The sequence below is a fragment of the Gymnodraco acuticeps genome, unplaced genomic scaffold (assembly GCF_902827175.1).
Source record: "Gymnodraco acuticeps unplaced genomic scaffold, fGymAcu1.1, whole genome shotgun sequence".
NCBI lineage: Eukaryota > Metazoa > Chordata > Actinopteri > Perciformes > Bathydraconidae > Gymnodraco > Gymnodraco acuticeps.
This window is the reverse complement of record NW_022990701.1, coordinates 1,874,015-1,900,017: the sequence shown is the minus strand read 5'-3', so window position 1 is coordinate 1,900,017 and position 26,003 is coordinate 1,874,015. Positions and strand designations below refer to the sequence as shown.

Genomic DNA, 26,003 nt, shown 5'->3' with positions numbered 1-26,003 from the left:
GTCCCGTGTTGACTGTAACATAACAACATGGCAGCCTCCTCTGTGGCAGCAAGTGAGCTGCTACAAAATATGAATAAACATATATCAATATTGTACCCAAAGGCTTCGTATGTTATTAGAAGGATAAGCACATCCAGACAACGAAGCGACAGCCAGCCGCAGCTAAGAGTAAAAAGGTAAGCGAGGCTGCTATGGCGGAATACTGTGTTATAATGCCCCTGACCTGCTACACGTATGTAAGCAGTGGTACACGATAAAAGATTGTATGGCATGGAGCCTATATCTGTCAATGTGAGGACAAAATAAAGATCCTGCAAGTCATTATAATGTGAAAAACATATTCCAAGCATGACTCAAGGACATTGCATCACAAATAATGGCTTTGTATTGCAAGTTTTATAGAATTGCAATTATATTATTTTAGTATTTGAAATGGGGTTATTAAGTTTCCATTCGGCCTTGCATTTTGGGATAAGATTGTGCATGAAAAGCTGTTTTACTATTCATAATGACTTCTTTCAATATAGGTTATTTTAGTCACATGTTAATACACTGCGTACTTCCATTCACCTGCTTGAAATAGTTTGTACAAGGGAGTCACGACATATATTCAGTTTGATCCATGTATTGTGGACACTATATAATACAGCAGTTCTACAGCTTTTCTGGCTGATTTGACCTCCTCAGTTCACCTGTCTTTATTTAGTTCATGTCTGTCTCACACCTGCCTCCTCTGTCTCTCAGTGCGCCCCAGCAGCTGGTTGGCGTGGTGGGCTTGGAAGTCCACGCCCAGATTAACTCCAACACCAAACTTTTCTCCGGCTCATCAGTACGCTTCTCAGCTCCTCCAAACTCCCTGGTGTCACCCTTTGATGCATCCTTACCAGGCACATTACCTGTAAGTGTTAGTAAACTTATTTCAAACAAAGATATCCTGTTTCGTGATCCCTGTCTTGTCAGGTCACCACGTAATTTCCCTGTGTTTCTCCAGGTCCTTAACACACGATGTGTCGAAGCTGCTGTGATGACAGCACTGGCTCTCAACTGCACCATAAACAGGACATCTCTTTTTGATAGGAAACACTACTTCTACGCTGACCTCCCTGTGAGTTTTTCACTCCTTTAACTACTTCCTGTGCAGTATCTAGGTTTCAATATGCCGAAACACAGACGTTAGTCGGGGATATTTTATCAGCCAAACGGCAGTGTAAAGACACTAGTCCTGCTCATCATGCTGCATCATTGCTTTTGCTTTTTATGGATAAGCTGTCCTCATCTGCCTCCAACTTCTCCATTACAGTTTCCCACTGAACTCTCCTGGCCATGAGCTTTTATTAAGTAAAAGTATATTAAGTAGTGAGCAAGTCTTGCTGAAGCAGCAGAAATTGTATTTGCCTCACATACAGACGAATGACACTGAAAGCTATTAAAGAAAATGAGCAGTGTTTCTTTCTCTAGCCAGCTCATTTCCTTCAGTGCACTTGATTGTTGTATTACCCTCAGGTCATCTCCCTCTCAATGCATTTGCTGCAAATTTGGGCATAGCTCTCTTTTATTCACATCATCTGAATGATAATTATAGTCATATAACCCCAGGTAGTGTTGTGTAGCTAAACAATTCAGGGAGTTTGATTGTGTTTGTCTGAGCTAATAATGCAATATGAAGTTTAAATAGTTCATTTAAAAGAAAATACATGTACGGTTATTATAAACCCTATATTGTATTTACCCTTAAAGAACTACCAGTCATTTTCTTAAAGTATGCCCTGGTGATTTCTAATCGAATTTCCTCAAACAGTTTCTGCTGACTACACTCATTTATCGGATTTATAGTATTTTCTATGTGGTAAAGAAAGTCTAATCCTTTTATCCTTTTAACTTTTTCGTCCGTTTTTGTGTCCACCAACTCTTGGGGAAAAGTAATGTACCTTAGTTAGTCCTTGCTCACTATGTTCACGAGCTCATTGTTAACTGTATTTGTCTGGTGCTAGGTAGTAAGCATGCAGTCCATTATAATGAAACAAAGAGGTGAAATATGTTTAAGTGCTTTGTTAGCTGAGAGAAATATAAATATTTATGTTCACTTTTAATTCCTTTTATGCAGTTTTTTTGTATGTACTGCTGTAAAAGAATCAAAGAGCTAGAACAGAGAGGTTAGCCAACATGGTGTTTGAAGAATTACACCTGAGTCCAGTGATTGTGAAATGGGAATGTGGTTAGCATGCATATATTCAACATTTTATATGAACCAACCAGTATTTTAAGGTAGTGGTGGAGTTACTACAACAACAAAAACAACCGTCTTTAACATCTATATTTCTATTTAACAGTGCCTATTCCTATGAGATTCACTTTGCTCCCTGTAATGGAGTCCTCGCACGGAAAGGTTTCACTAGCCCTCAGAGCCCCGGGGTAATTTAACTTCCATTATGAGTGACATTTTAAGGCTTTTAGAGGGAAAGACAAAATGTCATAGGAACTCCGCAGTGACTAGCCCTGGAGAGACCTTTTTCTAATCAATCTGAGAAACTATCAGAAGAAAGGTGTTGGAGAATTGAGCAATTTGAGTGTTAAAAGTCATTATTTCCCTGATAAGATATTATGCTAACACCGCTTTGGGCAAGGTAATGGGAAGGGTAATTATAGGCTGAATAACTTAAGAGACAGATTTCATTTGGTAGTATTTTATAGAAACTGCCCAGAGAAGGAGCTTAACATTAGCGTATCTCCATGAAATAGCAGGACATACACTAAGTATGAGCTTTAGCTGGTATTTTATTGCACTATTCTTACTATTGTATAACACAGAAATACATTATCTCGATATTTCTGATTAGTCTTGCTCTAATTCCCCAGCTTACGTCACTGTATTGTGAAAATGTGACTGATAAGGCTCGATGGAGCACAACAGCTTTCTGTAGATCTTGATAGATGGAGTTATTTCCCATTAATTTTTTCCCAGACTCACTGGTTATCACACAGTTGCAGCAGAACATATTTTAATCACAATGGTAGGGTTACATTATCTCCCCAGAAAGTCCATGTATCTTGAAAGTTTAACAAAATCCCCTCCAAGAAGCGCAGGGATTACTGTTGGGTTCCACTCGCTCTTTTGTGTGTTTGCTGAGGATTGCATCACCTCCTTTGGAGAAACTCTTAGCAGTTGACACACACAGCAGGGAGGATAATACCCGATTACAATTTTGTATTTTTTTGTGAGTTTTCCCCAAAAACTCATGCTGCGCGCTTTAGCCTGAACCTTTGTTTGTGTTTTAGAGTCACTGTTTACATCTGCTGTTGCCTTGCTAATATTTATTTTTCCTCTAGTCCCATCAGCTGCTCAAAAGAGTGATGATGTATGAACAGCATGATAGATGAAGTCAGATTGATTTTTAATTAGTCATATGATCGTTTTCTGTTCACCTTCAACCTAAAGTTTGAGTGTAATCAATGCTCTTAAAACCAAACCATCAGCAGAATGGAAATGAGAAATGTTACCGCCCTTGAAGTATACATTTGTAAATTGCGTTGTACATTATTGATGTATTCCACTGGAAATCCATGATTGCATTTAGTAAAACACCACAGTTGCTCATTAAATGATTAATGCTGCTGCCGAACAAGTATTCCTTCTTTAATTGCGATGGCAAGCAGGGCACATGCACTACTGTATGTCAAGTTTTGAATAGTTCCTAAATAACATGCATCAGCAGATCCACGCTCACCCATCAGTAAAAGCAAATAATTACAATTTCCTTGAGATATTAAGTTTCCAGATAAACACACATGGCCTGGTTATTGAATCTTTGACATGTGTTAAACAAGCCTTTGAGCTTCTGTAGGACACTCTTGGGTAGCAAATAAAACAGTTCTTTCAATCAGTGTGCAGCGCAAGGAACGAGACAGCAACTGACTTGTGTCTGTTTAGTGGATTTGACAATAATCAGAGAAAGACTCAGCAGCTCAAAACATGGAAACTAGTTTGGAGTAGTCGGACAATATGAACATTTCATGTCCTGATTATCATGGTCAAAATATTTGCAATTTCAACCCGCTTATCCTTAAAATATGCTTACAAATGGCAAAACATACTGGACATATAACTTTCATTTACTTAAGAAACGAATATTTTAATTGCATCACAGATAGCACACATCTTTTTTTAAAGCAATCTTACGTCATATTTTTTAAATAGTAAGGTCTCCAGGCATAACTAAAGGATAAATTATACCATCAACATTTTGTAAGTCTGTCTTTTTCACCTGATAATTCCTATCAGGCTCTATTCTTCAATTCTCTACAATGTTAGCTAGAAAGCTTTTCCAAGTCACTGATGTCAGAATGATCCTGATGATGGAAATGAAACATGATCAACTTGTTGTTTTTTATCACGATTCCTAGTAGGGATGCTCCGATCGATCGGTCACCGATCGATATCGGCCGATACTCACTCTCTACCGATCGATCGGTGCTCTCTAAACATGCCGATCGCGAGAGCCGATCGCATGACGTAAAATACATGACACTTTTCTCTGTGTGCGGCAAAACAAGCTCGCCAAAATGGCTTCACCGGTCTGGCATTATTTTAAGGTGTCCGAAAAAGACAGTAAAATAGCGGTATGCAACGTGTGTGAAGCAGAAATCCTGCAGCTCCGCCCGCCGGACAGGTAAGCACAGCGAAACACACACACAGGGAGAACCAGACCGCAGTTCATTTCCTCATATTCCAAACGAGAAATTACGGTAGCAAATCACCCGGTTCTTTACGACCAGAACAATTAACGGGATACAAACCGGAGGAACCAGGCATGGAGGGAGGTGGCAGAGACAGTGGGTGAAACTGGTAAGTTTTCGCCTGTTTGGGGAGTTTATATATATATTGCTCGCAAGAAAATCCCCGGGGTTTTTTGCTTTGTATGTCGGGGGCGGGAGATTCATGTGATTGGTTGTTGGTCGCAAAAAATCCCCAAGCTTTCAGACACGCCCAGCTCCAAGATTTTCAAGATTTTTGAAAAGCTGCTGTGTGTGTAAGAGTTAGACCTAACACACTTAGCTATTTTATCTACCTCTGGAACAAGCTAAACTAGTTATTATAAATATATGTATTCTTCATTGTCGGGTCACTCATTACTGGATCAGTGAGCTGCATGAGATACTGACAGGCTGTCAGGAGAGGGAGAGAGGGGGGAGAGAGAGGAAAAGAGAGCGCTTCCGCTAATTTCTCCCGTGTTATTATCCAAAGTGAATGTAAACTTGAATAATGTACATCATTTGAATGTAATAATTAAGTTGATTGTTGTTTGTGGAAGCTCCAGTGAATGAGCCCCATTAACTGAGTTTTAAACATCACTTTAAATGGAAGATTTAAAGTGATGTTTAAATCTTCCATTTAGGCCCCGCCCACTCGATCGGATCGGCGATCGGTATCGGCCGATACTGATTCCGGCGATCGGCCCCGAAATTGGCGATCGGAGCATCCCTAATTCCTAGTGTGCAATGTGTGTCGTCAGCGCTGTATGTGAGCGGGCATGCATCTGTATCTTTAGATATAGGGAGGGTGAGGATTCACAGGGAGTGTTTAGAGCATCCCTGCTCATTATGGCCTTGAGCCTAATCGGAAATATTAATGTGGATACCAGTAGCTTAATTAGCAAGGGACTTTCCTCACCCTTCATTAATATATGTAGCAAAAGCATTTGATTTATTATGCAGGAAATGCTAGTAGACTTCAATTGAACAGATGCTCCCCAATGTATAGTTCTGCATGCTCGTAACTCCCCCTGGCAAAGGAAACATTTCCAACTCTGAGACAAAACTCATGATGAGATTACGTTTGGAACAGGAGATTTCTGATAAACTGCAACAGTTTTCTCAAAAACCCTGCAGATTTAAAGATTGAATCCACCAAAAAGAACTTGAATTACAAAAGAAAATCCCCCAAAAAGTGTTATTTTCTCTCTCATCTGTTTTAAAAGGAAGGAAGTGATTGGTTTTGAAGATCCTCGTACAGAGAGCCAGGGACTAACAGAACCCCAATCTCCTCTCCCACGTCCACACTCTCCTTAGCATAAGTATGATTTATGTGTGGTTCCTGTGATGTGGTAGCCATGGTAACTTGGGGAATAAATACTCGGGGCAGCAGATTATTTTAGGAACAGCGGATGAAATATTTATTATTAGGTTTTTCTTAGTAGGAACCTTGAGTGAATATCACAATGCACACTCAATCAAATCAAATCAAGATTTATTTATAAAGCACATTTATAAAGCACATTTAAAAGCGATTTTTGGTCGAGCCAAAGTGCTGTACATGTAATAAAAACACATTACTACAATCACAAGGATTTTTCAATCAGTCGGTGAGCCGCTGTGTGTGAAAAACGCTCTCTGCCTCACCTTTACATTAGAGCCTGACTGCAGCACAAAACAGATGTGTTATGTCAGTGGAATAGTGGAAAACTGTCACTACCAGAAAATGGTATCTCACATCCATAGTTTAATGTTTTTGCTGCTGAAAACTGTATTTTGGTTACATAAAACAAGGGATTGGGATATATTCTGTATTCACTCAAAGTAGTTGTCCTTTGAGTGAATGAATGGCAGGCAATTAAACATACTTTACTGAATTACTGAATGACATTATGTTTCTTTTACTGACCAAATCGTACATTAGTACTGTGTAATCCTCAGTTCAAACCGGAGAGACGTGATGTAAGAATTACATATTTATTGTTTACACGTCATATGAATGAAATGATTGCCATGATAATACAACAGGAGAATGTAATGGTGTTTGGCGATTAGGCCCCGGTTTGCAGGATAATCATTCAGGAGGGAAAGAACCGCTCCGATGAAATCCCCGGGGTCTAGACACTGGTGGTGGTGATGAGTAGGTGGGACCGGTCTGAAGAAGGAAGGTTTAGCTTTGTCCTGAAGGAGACAGGAGGCGAGAGGGGTGGAGACGGGTTGCGTGTGATCATCTGCAATGACAACTGACAGGGAGGAAGAGCAGGCATTTAAGGAATTTAGCATGTGCAGCGATTGGCTGCTGAGGGGTGACGCCCTCGTATTTAATGAGGGGGGAAGGGAGCCATAGAGTGACGTGTAAGTGACTCGTGTTAGGTCTTCCTTATTGAACTTGCGCTAAAGCTTTCATTTCATGTCTCTACATGGAAAATATCTACAACAAGCATTGCATGTTACAAAAGTTCAACAAACCAGTTACTTAACAGCCAAGTATTATCCCCATACTACAATCAATAATTCACATAAGTGTAACTGACATAGGACATACATGTAGAAGTGCAACATAAAAATAAAATATATTGTTATTGTAGCTCTATTTGTAAATGAACAAGATGGATATCAGTTTGCAAAAATAAAAATGAATGGATGGCATTGTGAAGTTATTCCTGACTAGTGTATACATTAGAATTGTAATCGTTGTACTTCTACTACTTTAAGTTATACTGCCCATTACTACACAACCTAGCTGCCCATATTTCTTACACATCTGTATTCTATCCAGCCTGATATGTTTTCCTATTTCAGGCTGGATACCAGATCACACAGCAGCGGCGGCCCATCGCAGTAGATGGCTTCCTGGATTACAGCTTCCTTGGAGGGAAAAAGAGGAACCAGGTGATCAAAAGAACTGTCAGCATCAAACAGATCCAGCTGGAGCAGGACAGCGGCAAGAGTCTCCACGACAACCTCCGCAGCCAGACTCTCATAGACCTCAACAGAGCAGGTAACGTCAGGGAAGTAGTGCTTTATTGAAAGGATTTTCTGATTGTCAAATAAAAATAAAATCACATGAAAAGCAACAATGAACTAATCCCACCATACTGCGGGTCGATATTGTCTGTGTAGCCTGATACAGCCTATTCTTCTGTGCCATAGACACTCATTGTAGTCAAATAAACTACAGGACGAGCCCCAGAAACAGTGTTCAATAAAGTATTTAACTACATATTAAATCTTCAGTAGGAACAAATGAGCTTGGGGCTGTGTGCAACAGACAACAGGAAAGTCAGACATACTAACGCTGTAGTTTTTGTCATTCATGAGATGTTTTTGCCAGTAAAATAAATACTTCAGAACTTCTTCTCCTTTAAAACTGTGAGAAAAATGTTCAGACAGATATTGTTCTGTATATTTAAGACGCTCCACAAACTGTTGAGGTTTGCTACAGAGTTGAATGGAATAGAAGGTAGCTCAGAGATGTAACACACAGCTGTGCTCACATGTGACAGGTGTGGGACTAATGGAGCTGGTGATGGAGCCCGACATGAGCTGTGGAGAGGAAGCTGCTGCCGCTGTGGGAGAGCTGCAGCGCATCCTGCAGACCCTGGGCACCTGTCAAGGCAACATGTCTGGTATGGAAATCATTCTCCGACACTTCTCCCTCCTTTTATTCTCAGCTGCTAAACTCCAAACTCAAAGTTATTACCTACTCATTTTGCATGTTGTGCGTCCTTCTCTGCAGAGGGCCAGCTGAGAGTAGATGCCAATGTGTCTGTGCACGAGCCAGGTGAGCCGCTGGGCATCAGGACGGAGGTGAAGAACATCAACAGCATCCGATACCTCGCCAAGGCTATAGGTAAGGGTCATGAAAAGTGAACATCTTAAAACAAAGCAGAGCAGGATGGCTTAAGAGTGCTACAGGAAAGCTCTTTTAAACCGCCCTAGTCTTTAGGATGATAAATAAAGTTGCGATGTATTTCAAAGCTCAAAGCCTTTAAACAACACGTTGGTATCTTTGTTGTTCTGAATTCACGAGGCATTCATGTTTCTGATTATTCCGACACCTCATGAATGCAGCACAGAGCACTATTTCTGTGCTAAGGAAACATAGATTTTGAATCCTCCCTGTAACTCAAATCCGCTCCAAAATAAAATGGGTTCTTCTTTGCACCATGCTTCACCCTCCCACCAAGATTTATGAACATTAGACTAGAATATTAAAGTTTTCCAAATTCCTGCTGAAAGATATATTTCTTTTTAAAGGGCCCATGTCATGCTTTTCCGGTTATTACCCATCCCCTTGTGTGTTATGAAGGTTTTTATGCATGTAAACGGTCTGCAGAGTCACAAACCCTCAAAGTACACCCTGTAGCGAGTAAAACTCTAACACAGAAAAGACCTGTCTATGCTGCCCCACAACGCCTCGTTGGAGATTTCTCATTTTCCATTGTTTGCTTCTTGGGTTCTGTGACGTGTGAACACCCAAATCAACAACAAATGACCAATCCGCGGAGCACCTCACACACCAGGATCCCTTGGATAACTAACAGGGCATTGACTTGCATAGAGCTCCCTGAACGCTGGTAATAGACGAGTTGGGATCGCGGATAAATGCTCTCCGCAGACCCATTCTCATAGCGTTATAATAAACCTTTTTCTTACTCAATATCAAACCACAGCCACACTTATTGTTTTTACTTCGGCTGTGAGTGTTTGTGTGTGCTCAGGATGAGTTTCGCTGTGTTTCGCTGTAGCAACGAGCCTCGCAGCAGCCCGACCAATCAGAGCACACTGGGCTCACAGGGAGGGGGGGGCAGGAGCTCCAACAAGCCGTTTAGGACAGAGAGTGAATACACATACTATACAGAGATGCTGTATGAGAAACCAATGTGATTTTGGAAAATGTAGACCTCAACAATGGAAATATGATCAGTAGAAATGACATGGGACCTTTAAATAAAAAATGACAAAAAACCTCCTTGGCAGAGCGAATTAGCCCTACTTTCATTCATAACAGTGAAATGATGCGTACACATTAATGCAGTGGTTCTCAAAGTGGGGGGGCGCCGAGGCATGACAGGGCGAGAGACCAGGAGGAAAAATGGTTATTTAAAAAAATAATAAAAAATCATATTTTGAAAAAGTATTGATTCGAAAATAATATGATACAGTACAGTACTATTACGTCTGGGTCTCTGTGTTTCATTAAAGCTCGGCTCTGTGTGTGTGGAACAAGCCATTTTGTGTGCGCGAGCGAGCGAGAGAGAGAGAGCGCACCGGTACCGGAGATCGTTGTTGTTAGCTTCTGGTGCTAGCGAGCTACGCTAACGGATATAAGGAGTTTTTTCAACAACAAAGTGGAGGAGTGCTCTACTGTCAGACTGAGAGACTCAGTGAGCTAAAGGACTCTCTCAGTGTTATCTCAGTGGGTCTCAAATGTTTTGGTCACCATTAATGTAAACAATTATTTCAGAGGGACACATTTATATGATCATTATAGTTATAAAAAAATAAGAGAATAAATTAAAAACAGGTATGAAATACATATGACATATATGACATTAAAAAAAGAATAAAGTTTAAAAGGGAGTGATTTGTAAAATATCCATAAAGAAATAGTAAATCTGTTTACAGTTCTGTCTCATATGGGTGTTGAGAGAGGTATCCATAGATCTCTTCATTTTGCTCTCAAAGTGCACCAGATTGATGCTTTTAACTTCAATATTTAAAAATCTTCCCGGGGAGCTTGCCCCCGGACCCCCCTATGTGAGGTCCACACACCACCTATAAAAATAGCACTTTACCCCTGCTTACACCTATATGCCGTGAGCTGATATCGAGCCTTCATTGTAACAGTCGGGGGTACATTGTGTGTGTGGGGAGTGTTGCAGTAGAAAATTCCACTGTAGCGCCCGGTACATTAATGGGAAACCCTAAATGTTTGAGCACCCTCTATGAAACGTCAAGCTACCCCACAGCACCCCAAAATAAATATCTGGTGCCGCCACTGAGCCTGACTATTTGTGTTGTTTTTTTTTCTCCAAAGGCCTGACAGAAAAAGTTTGAGAACCACTGCATTAATGCATCAATAAAAATAATCAAGTACATTTTACCAAAGTTGTATTTTAATGTATAACTTTGACTTATAATGAAATACTGTCACAGTTTAGTACTGCACTTTTAATTATGTACGTGAAGGATCTAAAAACTTGTTTGAACACTTCTGCAAATTTGTATCTGTCAGGTGTAACAAAAACTCATAACAAATAACATATTTATTACTGTCACAGAATTGGTTTTCTGTTGCAATGAAAAGAGGACAGTTGGATTTATGAAGAGACATTCAGACAGGAGGCATAGTTAACATTGACAGTAACTTGTGAAGCGTAAACTTAGGACTGACAACAAGTCACGAACAATTAGCCGTGTGATGGCAGCGTGTGATGCTGAATTGGCTTCTTGAAGCTGCTCATTTAAAAAACCATAGATTTTATGTCAACTCTCACTCCGCTGACTGTTGATTGAGCTTCACTATAAAAAGTTGACAAAGAGCCACAGCCAGAAAATCTCAGCATTTTACGTGCAGGTTTGTGAGCATGGTTTGACATACTGTGGTACTGCGCTTGAATTATTCATCAATTAATCTGTATCGCATTTACTCTCCTTCCGATGTGGTATTTAAAAGTCATGGAGAAAAGCATCGTTTATCACAGTTATAACATGGCAGCAGTCCGACACCGGAGGAGTGCCAGGGCATCACAGCAGATGTTTGGCATTTAGCACACAATTATATTTGTGTGAACAGGATTTATTGAATAAACCCTCTGTATTTGTTGTTTTGGTCCCCTTTCACATCAACAGACTACGAGATCCAGAGACAGATCGCAGTCCTGCAGAGAGGCGGGACGGTGCAAAGCCAGACCCGGGCGTTTGATTCTAAATCAGGGTAAGAGGATGAAAGTGCAGGGCCGCGGTGCCAGACTTGATCCAGAACAACAGCCTCTGACTGGGAGCTCGACCTGCTTCATTAGAGGAGCAACCATCATGGTAATCATGATGAATAGAGCCATTTGGGTGCCGCTGTCATGCCGGGTTATCTGTGAGCTATGTGCTACTGTCAGGCTTATGAGTTTAACAGAATAAGCCAGCTCACACACAGCTGAGGCCTTCATCATCTTCTGCTGCTCTCCCGGCAGGCTTGCACTTTTCGAAAAGCCTAAAGATATTCAGTTCATTATTACAGTAGTAAACAAAGAAAATAACTAAGTCTTCCCATTTTAAGATGATTGAACTAGTGAAGTTTTTGCTTTTCTGCTTGACTTTTTTGGTACAATTCCTCAAGGAACATTCCCCTAAGATCTATAATGAAGTTCGAGAAAGCTTTGAACACATGTTTATGAATCCTAATGATCATTTATGAGCTGTATCTTTTTTTCTCTAGGGAAACTGTTCCTATGAGGGACAAAGAGGGTCTTCAGGACTACAGGTGAGTGGGTTCTTTGCATATCTGGGTCTGTCTTGGGAGCATGCGTTTATTGACATTGATGATATGATATCAGAGTATGAGCTTGGCCTCAGAGGGGACTTAAAAGGATGAACACCTATGAGTGACAGCTAGATGGAGGGGAAATACAAGGTCTGGACCTCAGTCATGTGTGTGTGTGCGCGCGCGTGCAGTAAGGGGGATAACTAGATGGACAGGTTTAAGGCTGATGGAGTCAAGTTATTAGTGGAGGGAGTGAAATGTGACAAGTGTGGACTTTTAGTATCAAAGCAAAAGCCAACCTCCTCTCCTGTAAGCTCATCTGTACTGCTGATAAAGCGTTCTCCCCCCTCTCTTTTTTTTCTGTCTCCCCCCCCCTCCTCTCTTCCTCCATTCAGGTTCATGCCAGAGCCCAACCTGCCCCCTCTGATTGTGTATGAGGATAATGCATCGCTGCCCACTGGCATTGATGCGTGTCAGGTGGTGGTGGTGCAGGCGATAAGAGAAGCGCTGCCAGAGCTGCCCGCTGTCAAAAGAGAAAGACTGGTGCAAACGTACGGCCTCCTGCCCGAGCACAGCCTCACTCTGGTGGTGAGTTCATGAGCGAGAGCTGCAATCCATTAGTGTATCGACGGAAAAAACAATCAAACTTTTTACATTTCGAGCAATTGGGATTTTTCGTTCTCAGCCTCACAAATATGGACATGTCATGCTTTTCTCTGTTTAATAATCATATTTAACTGAGTGCTGTTGGGCTTTAGACTGACAGAACAAGACAATTATAGTAATATTTTACTTTTTTCTGACAATTTATAGTCCAAAACAATAGAGAGATTAATTTTGAAAATAATCGGGAGGTGGATGGATAATGAAAATAGTTGAATAAGTGGATGAAAGCTACCAGTGAGAGAGGAGTGGATTCCATCACAAAATCTGTTTCTTGCATCTTTTTTAAAATTGCCATTTGATCAAGTTCACGCAGAGTCAGCTTGGACGCAGTTCTGTTGGCAGCTGTGTTCTGCCGGGCTCGGCTAATCGGATCCTAATGAGATAATATGCACAAGAAGGCATGAAACATTTTCACGGTGCTCTGTTGCAGAACGAGGACGGGCTGGTGGAGTACTTTGAGGAAGTGTTGAAGGCGACCAAGAAGGAGCCGAGGAAGGTGATTGGCTGGGTGACCAATGAGCTGGTGGGTCACCTCAAACAGCAGGACATGAGTGTGAGCCAGAGGTGAGACACTTACACACACACCCTCATGTCGCTTTTACAATACTCACATAATGCTCATTGTTTGTCGTAGAGGTTTGATTCTCGTCTTTTTGCCAGCTTGGCTCATGAATGCCTGTTCTGCTGCCAACGCTCAGATGTCAGGGCTCCGACCCATGAACCCCTCTGAGCCTCTTTTGTGGCCCCCTCTCTTTGTAGCTTTGTATGCCTCATGTGAAAATGTTGGTGAATTTGAGCTTTAGTTAGAGGAATGGAATATGTACATAAAGCTGCACAATGGGCTGTAATACTCCATCAATCTATATCAAACCGCTATAGATCATCATCTAAGATACTCCGTTGTTTTGAAATTCCCATGGCAATTCTGTGTCACGATTTCTGTCCAAAGGCACCTCCTTCCTAGGTATTTAAGTAGTTTTTTGTGACTGATTATGTTAAATGGGCATATGACATCTTCTCATATTGATCGCAGGCCCCTAAATCAAATCCAATCCAAATTGTCACTTGGCAGACTTTGTGATATCAGCAATATCATTTGGTTCTAAAATAGATTTATATAGAAGCTTAATGAAACTTTTGTACACCCCTTGTACACTCTTTCAACTTGAGTCAAGCTGTCATGAGATACTTTTCTCTAAATGTTCTCAAACTTTTCCAGTGAAGTACTGAATAGTTTTCATTTCCTCCTCTGATAAATAAACATCCTTAGAAGGAAGAGGTGAGTAAGAAAGGTTAACGTACTCCCTTGAGGGGTCCTTGAGCTTAGGGGTTAAGAAGCTGACCATGAACCATGACGCCCTCCCTTCAGGTCGGCTGAGAGCCTTCCTCTCCCATCTCACCTGTCATCTCTCCATTGTGTGATATGCTGGCATTACACTTCCTGTCAGGAGTCTCGAGCCACTGCTTCAAGGATTAAACTGTGATTTCATGTCAAAAGGAATTGTCACCTACTGTACAAGAGATTTAGTACATCTGTTGTCAGAAGTATAGCCCTTGATCCTTTTACTCACCACCAAACTTAAGTCTGCGAGACTTACATCAAGCATTAATAGCAGATGGCTATACAGAAAGATTTGACGTACAAACAAAGCTCTGCTCCTTGAGGGGAAACAAACCCGGCAGGAAGGAACTAATCCCTGCTTGATAAACAAATACATCATTAGATCTTCTTTCAATCAAAAACACCAAACACTTTGCGCATAAGGAGACATTTGGGCTGGTGGAGGGAGTTCTGGCAGAAAACAGCAGGTCAAATTGCATTCAGACTAAATGATATTTACACAAACAATAATAGGGATAGTAAATAGCCTGGGAAGGGTTGTAAACATGACAAGCAGGAGCTAGTGTAACAACAGCCTTGGAGAAACCCTAACTATACATTACATTACATTGCATTTAGCTGACGCTTTTGTCCAAAGCGACTTACAATAAGTACATTCGACCAGGAAGACACAACCTTGAAGAAAACAGAATCATATAAGTACATCAGGTTTCATAGAGCCAAACATTTCAAGTGCTACTCAACTGGCTTTAGGTAAGCCAGTCCTTTATTAGTATAAAAGTGCTTCGTTAATAGTTCTAACGCTCGAAGTGGAGTCGAAAGAGATGAGTTTTCAGTTTGCGCCGGAAGATGTGCAAGCTATCTGCCGTCCTGATGTCAATGGGGAGCTCATTCCACCATCTTGGAGCCAGGACAGCAAACCCACGTGTTTTTGCCGATGGGAACTTGGGTCCCCCTCGCAGCGAGGGCGCAGCGAGTCGTTTGGCTGATGCAGAGCGTAGTGCACGCGCTGGGGTGTACAGTTTAACCATGTCCTGGATGTAGGAAGGGCCAGATCCATTCGCAGCATGGTAAGCAAGTACCAGTGTCTTGAAGTGGATTCTAGCAGTTACCGGAAGCCAGTGAAGGGAGCGGAGGAGCGGAGTGGTGTGGGAGAATTTAGGAAGGTTGAAGACCAGACGAGCCGCTGCATTCTGGATGAGCTGCAGAGGTCGGATGGCACATGCAGGTAGACCAGCCAGGAGGGAGTTGCAGTAGTCTAGGTGTGAGATGACGAGAGCCTGGACCAGAACCTGAGTCGCTTTCTGTGTCAGCTGGGGATGTATCTTCCTGATGTTGTAAAGTGTGTATCTGCAGCAACGGGTTGTAGCAGCGATGTTTGCAGTGAAGGACAGGTTGTTATCTAGGGTCACACCCAGATTCCTTGCAGTCTGAGTCGGGGAAACAACTGAGGTGCCGATGTTGATTGTTAGGTCAAGAGTGGGACAATCTTTTCCCGGGAGGTAGAGCAGTTCAGTCTTGTCAAGGTTGAGTTTGAGGTGATGAGCAGACATCCACTGAGAGATGTCAGCTAGACAAGCAGAGATGCGTGCGACGACCTGGGTCTCTGAGCGGGGAAAGGACAGAATTAATTGGGTGTCGTCAGCGTAGCAGTGGTAAGAAAAATCATGCGGGCTAATGACTGATCCGAGCGAGTTTGTGTACAGGGAGAAGAGGAGGGGACCAAGAACAGAGCCCTGAGGGACCCCTGTAGTTAATTGACAAGGGTCGGACTCAGACCCTCTCCAAGTAACCCTAGGTGTGGTCTTTCAGGTATGAGGTGATGAGGGAAAGTGCAGAGCCTGAAACTCCAAGTGCTTGGAGAGTGCGAAGGAGGATCTGATGATTCACCGTGTCGAATGCAGCAGACAGGTCCAACAGGATGATGACAGAGGAGAGGGATGCAGTTTTGGCAGTGTGCAGTTCCTCCGTGACAGCAATGAGAGCAGTTTCTGTGGAGTGACCTGCCTTGAAACCAGACTGGTGTGGATCCAGAAGGTTGTTCTGATGGAGATAACAGGAGAGTTGTTTAAAGACAGTGCGTTCAAGTGATTTAGACAGGAACGGGAGGAGAGAGACGGGCCTGTAGTTTATAACATCAGACGGGTTGAGAGTGGGTTTCTTTAGGAGAGGGTTTACTCTTGCCTCCTTGAGACTGTTTGGAAAGTGACCAGAAGTTAGAGAAGTGTTGATGAAATGGGTGAGAAACGGTAGAATATCAGGAGCGATAGTCTGAAGGAGGTTTGAAGGGATAGGGTCCAGAGGACAGGTGGTAGGGCGGGCAGAAGTAATGAGGGTAAGAACCTCACTTTGAGAGAGAGGGGGAAAAGGAGGTCAGTGTGTGGGTGAAAGGAGGGTCTGGTGACCCAGCGGTGAGTATAGGTGAGTCAGAAAAAGAAGAGCGAATATCATCAACCTTTTTTTCAAAGTGGGTAACAAAGTCTCTTGACAGAAGTGAGGAGGGGGGAGGGGCTTTGGGGGGGTCCAAGAGGGAGGAGAAGATGGAAAATAGTTTTTTAGGATTGGAATAGGAAGATTGGATCTTATCTTGAAAGATACGTTTTTATCAAACATTTCACTGTCGCTAATCTCAGTCACTGTCCTTCAATGTCCTACCTGCACTTAAACAGCAACTTTCTTAAATAATAAGCAAAATAATCATAATCTAAACACAAAGAACCTTACGTAAGGGTTCAGATATAAATAATCTGTGGCCAGGCCATGAAAGGCTTTAAAGGTTATAAGTAACGTCTTAAAATCAATCTTAAAACAAAGGGGCAGTCAGTGTAAGGTCAGTAGTAGTAGTAGAGTTATACCTTCTCGTCGTTTCATTATTGTTAGGAGTCTCACTGCTGTATTTCGCACAATTTGGAGTTTATGAATTGATTTCTTGATTCATACCTGTTAACGATCATTTCAATAGTCCTCCAACAGGAAATAAAACCATGAATGATAGATTGAGTGTCATTTAAACTCAGGATGGATTTGATCCTGGCTGTATTTCGCAAATGATTGTTGCGTGACTCTATGATGTTGTTCTTGTGTTTCTCAAAAGTCAGGTTAGTGTCAAAGAGCAAAACCAGGTTCCTGACCATTTGTTAAACATCGCCTGATAAGGGATTGAGAGACGATGAATACTAGGATGCTGATTTTCGTGACCAAAATGTGTGTCTCTCTCTAGAAATGAACTGCACCACCACAGTGAGAAGTATCAGGTTACTATGGCTGCAGTGCTGCATGAATATGATTCAGCTTTGTTATTCAGCTGATATCCACACCACTGTATGAGCCATCACGACGCATGAACAGCTGCTGCCCGACTTCAGCTCTACCTGATCCAAATATATGCTTCATATCTAGTGAGGAGGAATGAGGTCTGTTCAATGGTTTTAAGTAATCTGACCTCTTTCCATGCACAGCAGGCGTAGCTGGCATCATATTGGATCGAACAATGGCCCCTTGAGTGATATCGATATTCACTTTACCAAGCAAGGGAACATAATAAATGGCTATCTACAGAGCTAAGTGAAAGAAAAAACACTTTTAGTTCAACAAATCTATCTTATTTGGGGGTTTCTACTCTTGAGACACATTACACAAACCTTCAGTTTTTCTCGGCTCAATACGAGCCCTAAAAATCTAAATGATTGAACTGTTTTCTTTCTATTCCTCAATAGATTTTACACTGAATTAAACAGCATTTAGACACACAAAAAGTTCCCCTGTGCCGTATAAGTCCTCGAAATAATGTTTTTATAGTCGAGCTACAATGTACAGCACACTGAGGGCACAGTCTGATACAATGCTTTGATTGACATTAAGGATTATTCGATTTCTAGCGCTCACAAATACTGATTAAACCGTTGCATACTATACAAGAATAACACGTGTGAGGTCATAAATCACCTGATATTCCCTAATTATTTGTGTCTGATGATGAGAAAACCCTGTGACAGTGTGACAGCCCATCAGAGGCAGGGTGCCTGTTGTGACAAATGCAATTACATTCGTGAAATCATTACTTTGTGGAAGAAGGTGTTTGATCGCTCCCTGCTGAAGGCCTGTTTTGATTTTAGTGAATGTTTCTTGGAATTGAATACAATCTTGTTTTGATTCAAGGAGAAGTTGTCGTAGCACCTTTCAAACTTGTTTATCTAGCCATCGGCAAAAGCAACACTAGTCGCGTCCCACTGTTTCTGTTCCTAGCCGAGCGACGCTCAATTATTTGAAAGTGGTAGTTTAATAGCACCTGCGACTAAAAGCAAAAATGGTGGATTCAAATGAATCTGAGCTGTATTTGTGAAGCACCAGGTCCCAACTTTAGACTTTTCTTTTCAGCTTGTTTAATATGAAATGTTTTTTTTACTGCTGATAAAGTGTTCTTCCCTTTTTGTTTGACTTTACCCTGAACAATTTTAGTTCTATACTCCTTCCTTAGAATAAACATTTATGTCATTTGAAACAGTAAAGTGTGGACGTCAGCGCAGATGCTGTAAGCTTTACTTTATCTCCCATTCACAGACTGTTGTGAAGAACTTGGTGTTTATTTATGCATGATGCCTTTGCTTTGGATGAAAGGAGGAGAAATAAAGAAAAACAAAGAGTGGCCAGCAGGACTGCAGGAGGGGAGAAGAGTTTTCAAAAGCCTGCATGTATCCCCCTGTGTGATGCTGAGTGTACATTCTGACCTTTATAATGTGTCCAAACCTGATTATGACACTACAAGGGAAACGGGTCAAACATTTAACAAGGATACTTACTTTTTGTATTTCAAGATTTCTGAAATTGTATGTTTAAGAAAGCAAATGGGGTGTTATTTTGGTGAAATGAGGTGAACTCTTAACACGTGAATGTACAGTCTTATCAACAAAATAGCCCAAATCTCATTATTACAGTGCTTTAAAAAACTATATTTTTCATTTAGTGTCTAGCCCTTGCAAATGATCAAATCAAATCAAGTTTTATTTATATAGCACATTTATAAACGATTTTTGGTGGAGCCAAAGTGCTGTACATAAAATAAAAATAGCCTACAGTAGAGACACTTTACAGCAAATACAACAGCACAGATTGTTCAGAATATCAGTATGAGAAAAACGACACCCTCTGTCCTTAGACCCTCACATCGTACAAGGAAAAACTTCCAGAGAAAACCCACAGTTTAAGGGGAAAAAATGGGAGAAACATTACATTACATTACATTACATTGCATTTAGCTGACGCTTTTATCCAAAGCGACTTACAATAAGTACATTCGACCAGGAAGACACAACCTTGAAGAAAACAGAATCATATAAGTACATCAGGTTTCATAGAGCCAAACATTTCAAGTGCTACTCCATTGGCTTTAGGTAAGCCAGTCCTTTATTAGTATAAAAGTGCTTCGTTAATAGTTCTAACGCTCGAAGTGGAGTCGAAAGAGATGAGTTTTCAGTTTGCGCCGGAAGATGTGCAAGCTATCTGCTGTCCTGATGTCAATGGGGAGCTCATTCCACCATCTTGGAGCCAGGATAGCAAACCCACGTGTTTTCGCCGATGGGAACTTGGGTCCCCCTCGCAGCGAGGGCGCAACGAGCCGTTTGGTTGATGCAGAGCGTAGTGCACGCGCTGGGGTGTACGGTTTAACCATGTCCTGGATGTAGGAAGGGCCAGATCCATTCGCAGCATGGTACGCAAGTACCAGTGTCTTGAAGTGGATTCTAGCAGTTACCGGAAGCCAGTGAAGGGAGCGGAGGAGCGGAGTGGTGTGGGAGAATTTAGGAAGGTTGAAGACCAGACGAGCCGCTGCATTCTGGATGAGCTGCAGAGGTCGGATGGCACATGCAGGTAGACCAGCCAGGAGGGAGTTGCAGTAGTCTAGGCGTGAGATGACGAGAGCCTGGACCAGAACCTGAGTCGCTTTCTGAGTCAGCTGGGGACGTATCTTCCTGATGTTGTAAAGCGTGTATCTGCAGCAACGGGTTGTAGCAGCGATGTTTGCAGTGAAGGACAGGTTGTTATCTAGGGTCACACCCAGATTCCTTGCAGTCTGAGTCGGGGAAACAACTGAGGTGCCGATGTTGATTGTTAGGTCAAGAGTGGGACAATCTTTTCCTGGGAGGAAGAGCAGCTCAGTCTTGTCAAGGTTGAGCTTGAGGTGGTGAGCAGACATCCACTGAGAGATGTCAGCTAGACAAGCAGAGATGCGTGCAACGACCTGGGTCTCTGAGCGGGGAAAGGACAGAATTAATTGGGTGTCATCAGCGTAGCAGTGGTAAGAAAAACCATGCGGGCTAATGACTGATCCGAGCGAGTTTGTGTACACGGAGAAGAGGAGGGGACCAAGAACAGAGCCCTGAGGGACCCCTGTAGTTAATTGACAAGGGTCGGACTCAGACCCTCTCCAAGTCACCCTGTAGGTACGGTCTTTCAGGTATGAGGTGAGGAGGGAAAGTGCAGAGCCTGAAACTCCACGTTTTTGGAGAGTGCGAAGGAGGATCTGATGATTCACCGTGTCGAATGCGGCAGACAGGTCCAATAGGATGATGACAGAGGAGAGGGATGCAGTTTTGGCAGTGTGCAGTTCCTCCGTGACAGCAATGAGAGCAGTTTCTGTGGAGTGACCTGCCTTGAAACCAGACTGGTGTGGATCCAGAAGGTTGTACTGATTGAGATAACAGGAGAGTTGTTTAAAGACAGCGCGTTCAAGTGATTTAGACAGGAACGGGAGGAGAGAGACAGGCCTGTAGTTTATAACATCAGACGGGTTGAGAGTGGGTTTCTTTAGGAGAGGGTTTACTCTTGCCTCCTTGAGACTGTTTGGAAAGTGACCAGAAGTTAGAGAAGTGTTGATGAAATGGGTGAGAAACGGTAGAATATCAGGAGCGATAGTCTGAAGGAGGTTTGAAGGGATAGGGTCCAGAGGACAGGTGGTAGGGCGGGCAGAGGTAATGAGGGTAAGAACCTCACTTGGAGAGAGAGGGGAAAAGGAGGTAAGTGTGTTGGTGGAAGGAGGGTCTGGTGACCCAGCGGTGAGTAAAGGTGAGTCAGAAAAAGAAGAGCGAATATCATCAACCTTTTTTTCAAAGTGGGTAACAAAGTCGCTTGACAGAAGTGAGGAGGGGGGAGGAGCTTTTGGAGGGTCCAAGAGGGTGGAGAAGATGGAAAATAGTTTTTTAGGATTGGAATAGGAAGATTGGATCTTATCTTGAAAGAAAGTGCTTTTTGCCTGAGAGATCGAAGCAGAGAAAGAGGAGAGGAGAGCTTGATAGGTTAGGAGGTCGTCACGGTGTTTGGATTTCCACCATTTCCGCTCTGCTGCCCTAAGGACGGTTCTATTAGCACGCAGTGCATCATTTAGCCAGGGAGCAGGAGGGGACTGACGAGCCTGCCGAGATGTGAGAGGACAGAGCGAGTCCAGAGTGGATGAGAGAGTAGAGAGGAGAGTTTCTGCAGCAGAGTTTGGAGGCAGGAGATGGAACGAATCAGAGGAAGGGAGGGCTGAGAGCACCGACGAGGCAAAGGTAGGGGGGGAGAGGGAGCGAAGGTTACGGCGGACAAGTGCAGGATGGGAAGAGATTAGTTTGTTATGTTTGGAAAGGGATAGAGAGAATGAAATGAAGAAGTGATCGGATGTGTGGAGCGGGTTTACAGAGAGGTTAGAAGTAGAGCAGTTCCTTGAGAATATGAGATCAAGGACATTGCCAGCTTTATGAGTCGGTGGGGACGGAGACAGTGAGAAACCAAAGGCGGTTAACAGAGATGTTAGTTCGTCTATCTTCCCCGTCTGGAGGTTGAAGTCTCCGAGAAGTACAGCGGGAGGGCCAGTTTCAGGGATGAGTGAGAGGAGATTATCTAATTCCTCCAAGAAGTCCCCCAAGGCGCCTGGTGGACGGTAGAGGACAACAATGGTTAACTGTATAGGATGTGACGGCATGGAATTCAAAGGTGGAAGGAGTGAAGTTAGGTAGCTTGAAGAGGGAAAAGCTCCATTTGGGAGAGAGCAGGAGACCAGTGCCACCTCCTCTGCCAGTGGGTCTGGGTGTATGGGAGAAGGAATATGCAGTGGAGAGAGCTGCTGGGGTGGATGTGTTGGATGGAGTAATCCAGGTCTCAGTGAGAGCAAGGAAATCCAGAGACTGCAGGGAGGCGTAGCCAGAGATGAAGTCAGCCTTAGGAACAGCTGACTGGCAGTTCCACAGGCCACCTGAAACTAGATGTTGGATCTCAGTGGAGCACGTGGGATAGACGAGGGCAGGCCGGTTATATCGATTAGGAGATACACGGGGCCAGTGATAATTGCGAGAAGACGCATGAACAGGAATGGAGAAAATACACATGATTATAGCATGAGGGGCTAGAAAACTAAAGAAAAGATAAATAAGACACCAGCTCAATCAGAGTAGGATTTGCCTCCTCTTTGCCTCCCTCGTGACTCCCGCAGGACTCCAATGTCTTTGTCAGTCTTTGACTCCCGCAGGACTCCAATGTCTTTGTCAGTCTTTGACTCCCGCAGGACTCCAATGTCTTTGTCGGTCTTCGGCTGTCTGACGCTGAAGCTGACGCTCCAGGAAAGAGCTACCCAAAAATGGACGCCTGATTGCTCAGTTCACACAGCTGTAGGGCCATGGCCCTCTAATTAGTTAACTATCTACAGCTGATGGGCGACAATAGACTGGCCGTGCCTATATTAATGCAGGCTTGAGTGCTGAGACCTATAAAGCAGGTTTCGCCTGAGCAGATCTAAGATTTAAAATCTCTCAAACGCGATTTAGCCGTTAAAGCTACAATAACAATTTATACAGAGTCGAATAAATGAAACAGAGAAGTCTAATTAAACAAGAATATAACTTACAGTGGTTGCTGCGTCAATAGGTAATGTCGAAACCTCAGGGAGAGCAACAGAGGAGGGATCCCTCTCCCAGGACGGACAGACGTGCAATAGATGCCGTGTGCAAATCGAAGAGATACACACAGAGATTGTTCAAGTTTGTTTACTTGATATTTATATCAACATGATTGCCTGGAATTAGTCTTAGTAACAACTCTTGAACAATCGCAGAGAAAGACAGAAATAGCAAAGCCACTCCCTCATAAAGCACATAACGCACTAAACAAAGTATAACATGGTTATCCATACTCATGGAATAATCATTACGGCATAAAGTAAACAGGAAAAAAGAAAATCAAATAAAACCAAGCACATAGATAAACACTAGCACCTGGAGGGAAATGAGCAGCAACATCAAACAGCCCACTTAATAAATTACTCCAAGTGCAGTAAAAAGAAAAGCCCCATCGTACACATATTTAACCAGCAGTGCTGCTCATATATTTTCTTTTTTTAATAAAATTACAATTTCTAGTTTAGTTGAACTTCTCTGCATGCCCACTGGCTGAGAGCAGAAGCGCCACTGCTCTATTTGACACATAAACAGTCTGCCAGAAGGAGATGGATACTTCTCATCTGTTTCTCCACAGAGCTGATATTCTGTTTGAGGATGGGTCGCTGTCTGCAGTGCCTCCACTTAATATATTCTAACAGGCTTTTTGTTTCCGTTTGTCTGCTAGCCTGGGGAATAAACAAGAAGACATAGACAAACACATTAGAGTCAATTCACCAATGTTGATGGACTATTTGACTCTCCCTCTCCTTCCTTCTCCCTCTTCTTTTATATCACAAATTCTTCAGTACTTCTGTAAAAGTGAGACGCTAAAGGTAAAAACATGTATGAATCGATTGTATTCACGAGTTGCATCATTGTTGAGGGTTTGGGCTGTTTTGTTTCCATATCATGTCTTCTTCCAGACGGTCTAGTGTTTGAATGTTTAAGAATTGAGGCTGTTTTTCCAAATTGTGTTTTTTTCTCGTACTCTGACAGAAATGTCGTCATCAGTAGTACTTGAATACACCAAACTTTCTAGTTTTATTATATATTTTTTCATAAATCAGTTGATCTTTATAACTTTTAATTCATAAAAACAAGGCAAAACTATTTTCTGTGACTGTTTTCTTAATGTTTGGAGTGTTACAAAATGATCCAAAATGTTTGACTGTAAAACATCTAACTCTATTAAACAGCATAACATTTACAATGAAGCTTTATTCAATACTAGGATTGACGTTGTGCACATCTATGCAAATTAACACATTTAATAAGAAAGTGCCTCATTTGCATTTTTTAAATCACTTCAGAAGCTTGTAATGCAAAATACGTTTTAATATGAGCAATTAAGTAGGGATTTATGAGTTTCGGCTGTAGTGTCTCTCCTTAAACTTTAATTAAATTTAGCCCCTCATGTAATTTCAGCCCGATCGCTCCCTCTGCCCTGGCTGAGCTGCTGGAGCTCCAGGAAACAGGACACATCTCTTCTTCTGCTGCCAGGAGGGTCAGTCAGCCAATTATCCACACACACACACACACACACACCGGCTATTGTTTGTTTGTGTTGTGGTGCTCACCTGTCTCCTCTCAGGTGTTCCAGGAGATGTGGAGGTCACCGGGCAAGACGGCCCTGCAGATCATCCGGGAGCAGGACCTGGGTCTGGTCAGTGACACCGCACAGCTGCACAACATCTGCCAGGAAGTGTTGGACTCACACCCTGACGAGGTGAGGGCTCACGTGCAAACTCTTACCCTGTTATCACTTGTTCTTTACTTGTTTGTATGAGATGTATTTGTGTTTGTTGTTCCTCTGTAGGTTAACGCCATCCGAGGTGGAAATAAAAAGGTTCTGAACAAGCTGATGGGCCTGGTTCAGAGAGAGACCAAAGGCAGAGCCGACCCGGTTCTGGTGAGGAAAATTATACAAGAGAAGACGTCATGAAGGTCGGACTGTTGTGCAAGACCAGAGTCAAATCATGGGCCATGTGACCTTCATGATAGACGTCGATATGGCAGTGATGTTTGTAGATCTTTATGAACAGGCAGAGTAATCATGTCGCTCCATCAAAACAACATATGGTACCTGGTCTTCGGCAGGTGAAGGAAACTATTGAAATTCAGGCTGAAAATAAAGCTAATATCTTTAGTTTCTGATATGTTTGTTTGTAAATACTGAACAGTGATTTTACTGGACAACAACAATGACCTTCTATTTATGTGTTTAAAAATGAATAAATGTTTTCCAGAATAATGCTCTCTGTGGCAGTGTGTTGTCAAACTATTCAGGTTATTTAGTCAATTGTGAATTCTATGCTTCAATTAATGTGTTCATATTTTGACATGGTGATAAAATTGTATGAAAAAGTTATGAAGAAAATTGAAGCACCTTTTCTGACCCTTGAAAACTTCAGATACATTTAAATGCTATTATAATAAAGAAGACTGGGATTTTAAGAACTATTAATCGAAGCATTCCTGCATTTAATTCAATATAACTAACAATGTACCATATAAATATTGGCATAATGGTCGTATGCTATGCCTGGAAATCAGACAGGCAGAAGGTGTTGCTGCTCTGACGATGCTATTTTGATCATAAGGCAACAGTCACCAGACAGGAGAGCGTTCACTGAGCTCCCTCTGGTGGTTAAAGCCTGCTACTTGCCTTGTTATAAAGTCCATAATATGGTGCATTCAAATGTGTTCTTGTGTATTCAAGTACTTATTAACAGAATATTTAGGAGCTGTCAAAAGGTTTTCTATCACAATCTGCTTTATCTCTAGTCAATAGTTACTGCACATGAATGAAGAAGCTCATGTGTTTACTTAAGACCTATTTTTAAGTCTCTGTGGCAGGGAA

At 42.3% G+C, this 26,003-nt stretch overlaps 1 protein-coding gene across 1 annotated transcript; it reads left to right on the top strand.

Moving 5' to 3' along the window:
• Positions 1-25,603, top strand: gatb (glutamyl-tRNA(Gln) amidotransferase, subunit B). Its single transcript, XM_034231480.1, has 13 exons — positions 1-176; positions 745-898; positions 992-1,105; positions 7,552-7,750; positions 8,256-8,378; positions 8,489-8,602; positions 11,608-11,692; positions 12,188-12,232; positions 12,628-12,820; positions 13,329-13,462; positions 24,569-24,647; positions 24,735-24,869; positions 24,960-25,603. Exons 1-13 carry the CDS (start codon positions 28-30, stop codon positions 25,083-25,085), a joined length of 1,650 nt encoding a protein of 549 aa, XP_034087371.1. The 5' UTR covers positions 1-27; the 3' UTR covers positions 25,086-25,603.
• The last annotated feature ends 400 nt before the right edge of the window (positions 25,604-26,003 follow it).

What these genes read in the sequence shown, in the direction of transcription:
- gatb (XM_034231480.1), top strand. Translation starts at nt 28, where the DNA reads ATGGCAGCCTCCTCTGTGGCAGCAAGTGAGCTGCTACAAAATATGAAT. An exon ending in CCTTACCAGGCACATTACCT is followed by an intron (nt 899 to 991) that starts GTAAGTGTTAGT and finishes GTGTTTCTCCAG; the next exon opens with GTCCTTAACACACGATGTGT. An exon ending in CTTCTTCTGCTGCCAGGAGG is followed by an intron (nt 24,648 to 24,734) that starts GTCAGTCAGCCA and finishes GTCTCCTCTCAG; the next exon opens with GTGTTCCAGGAGATGTGGAG.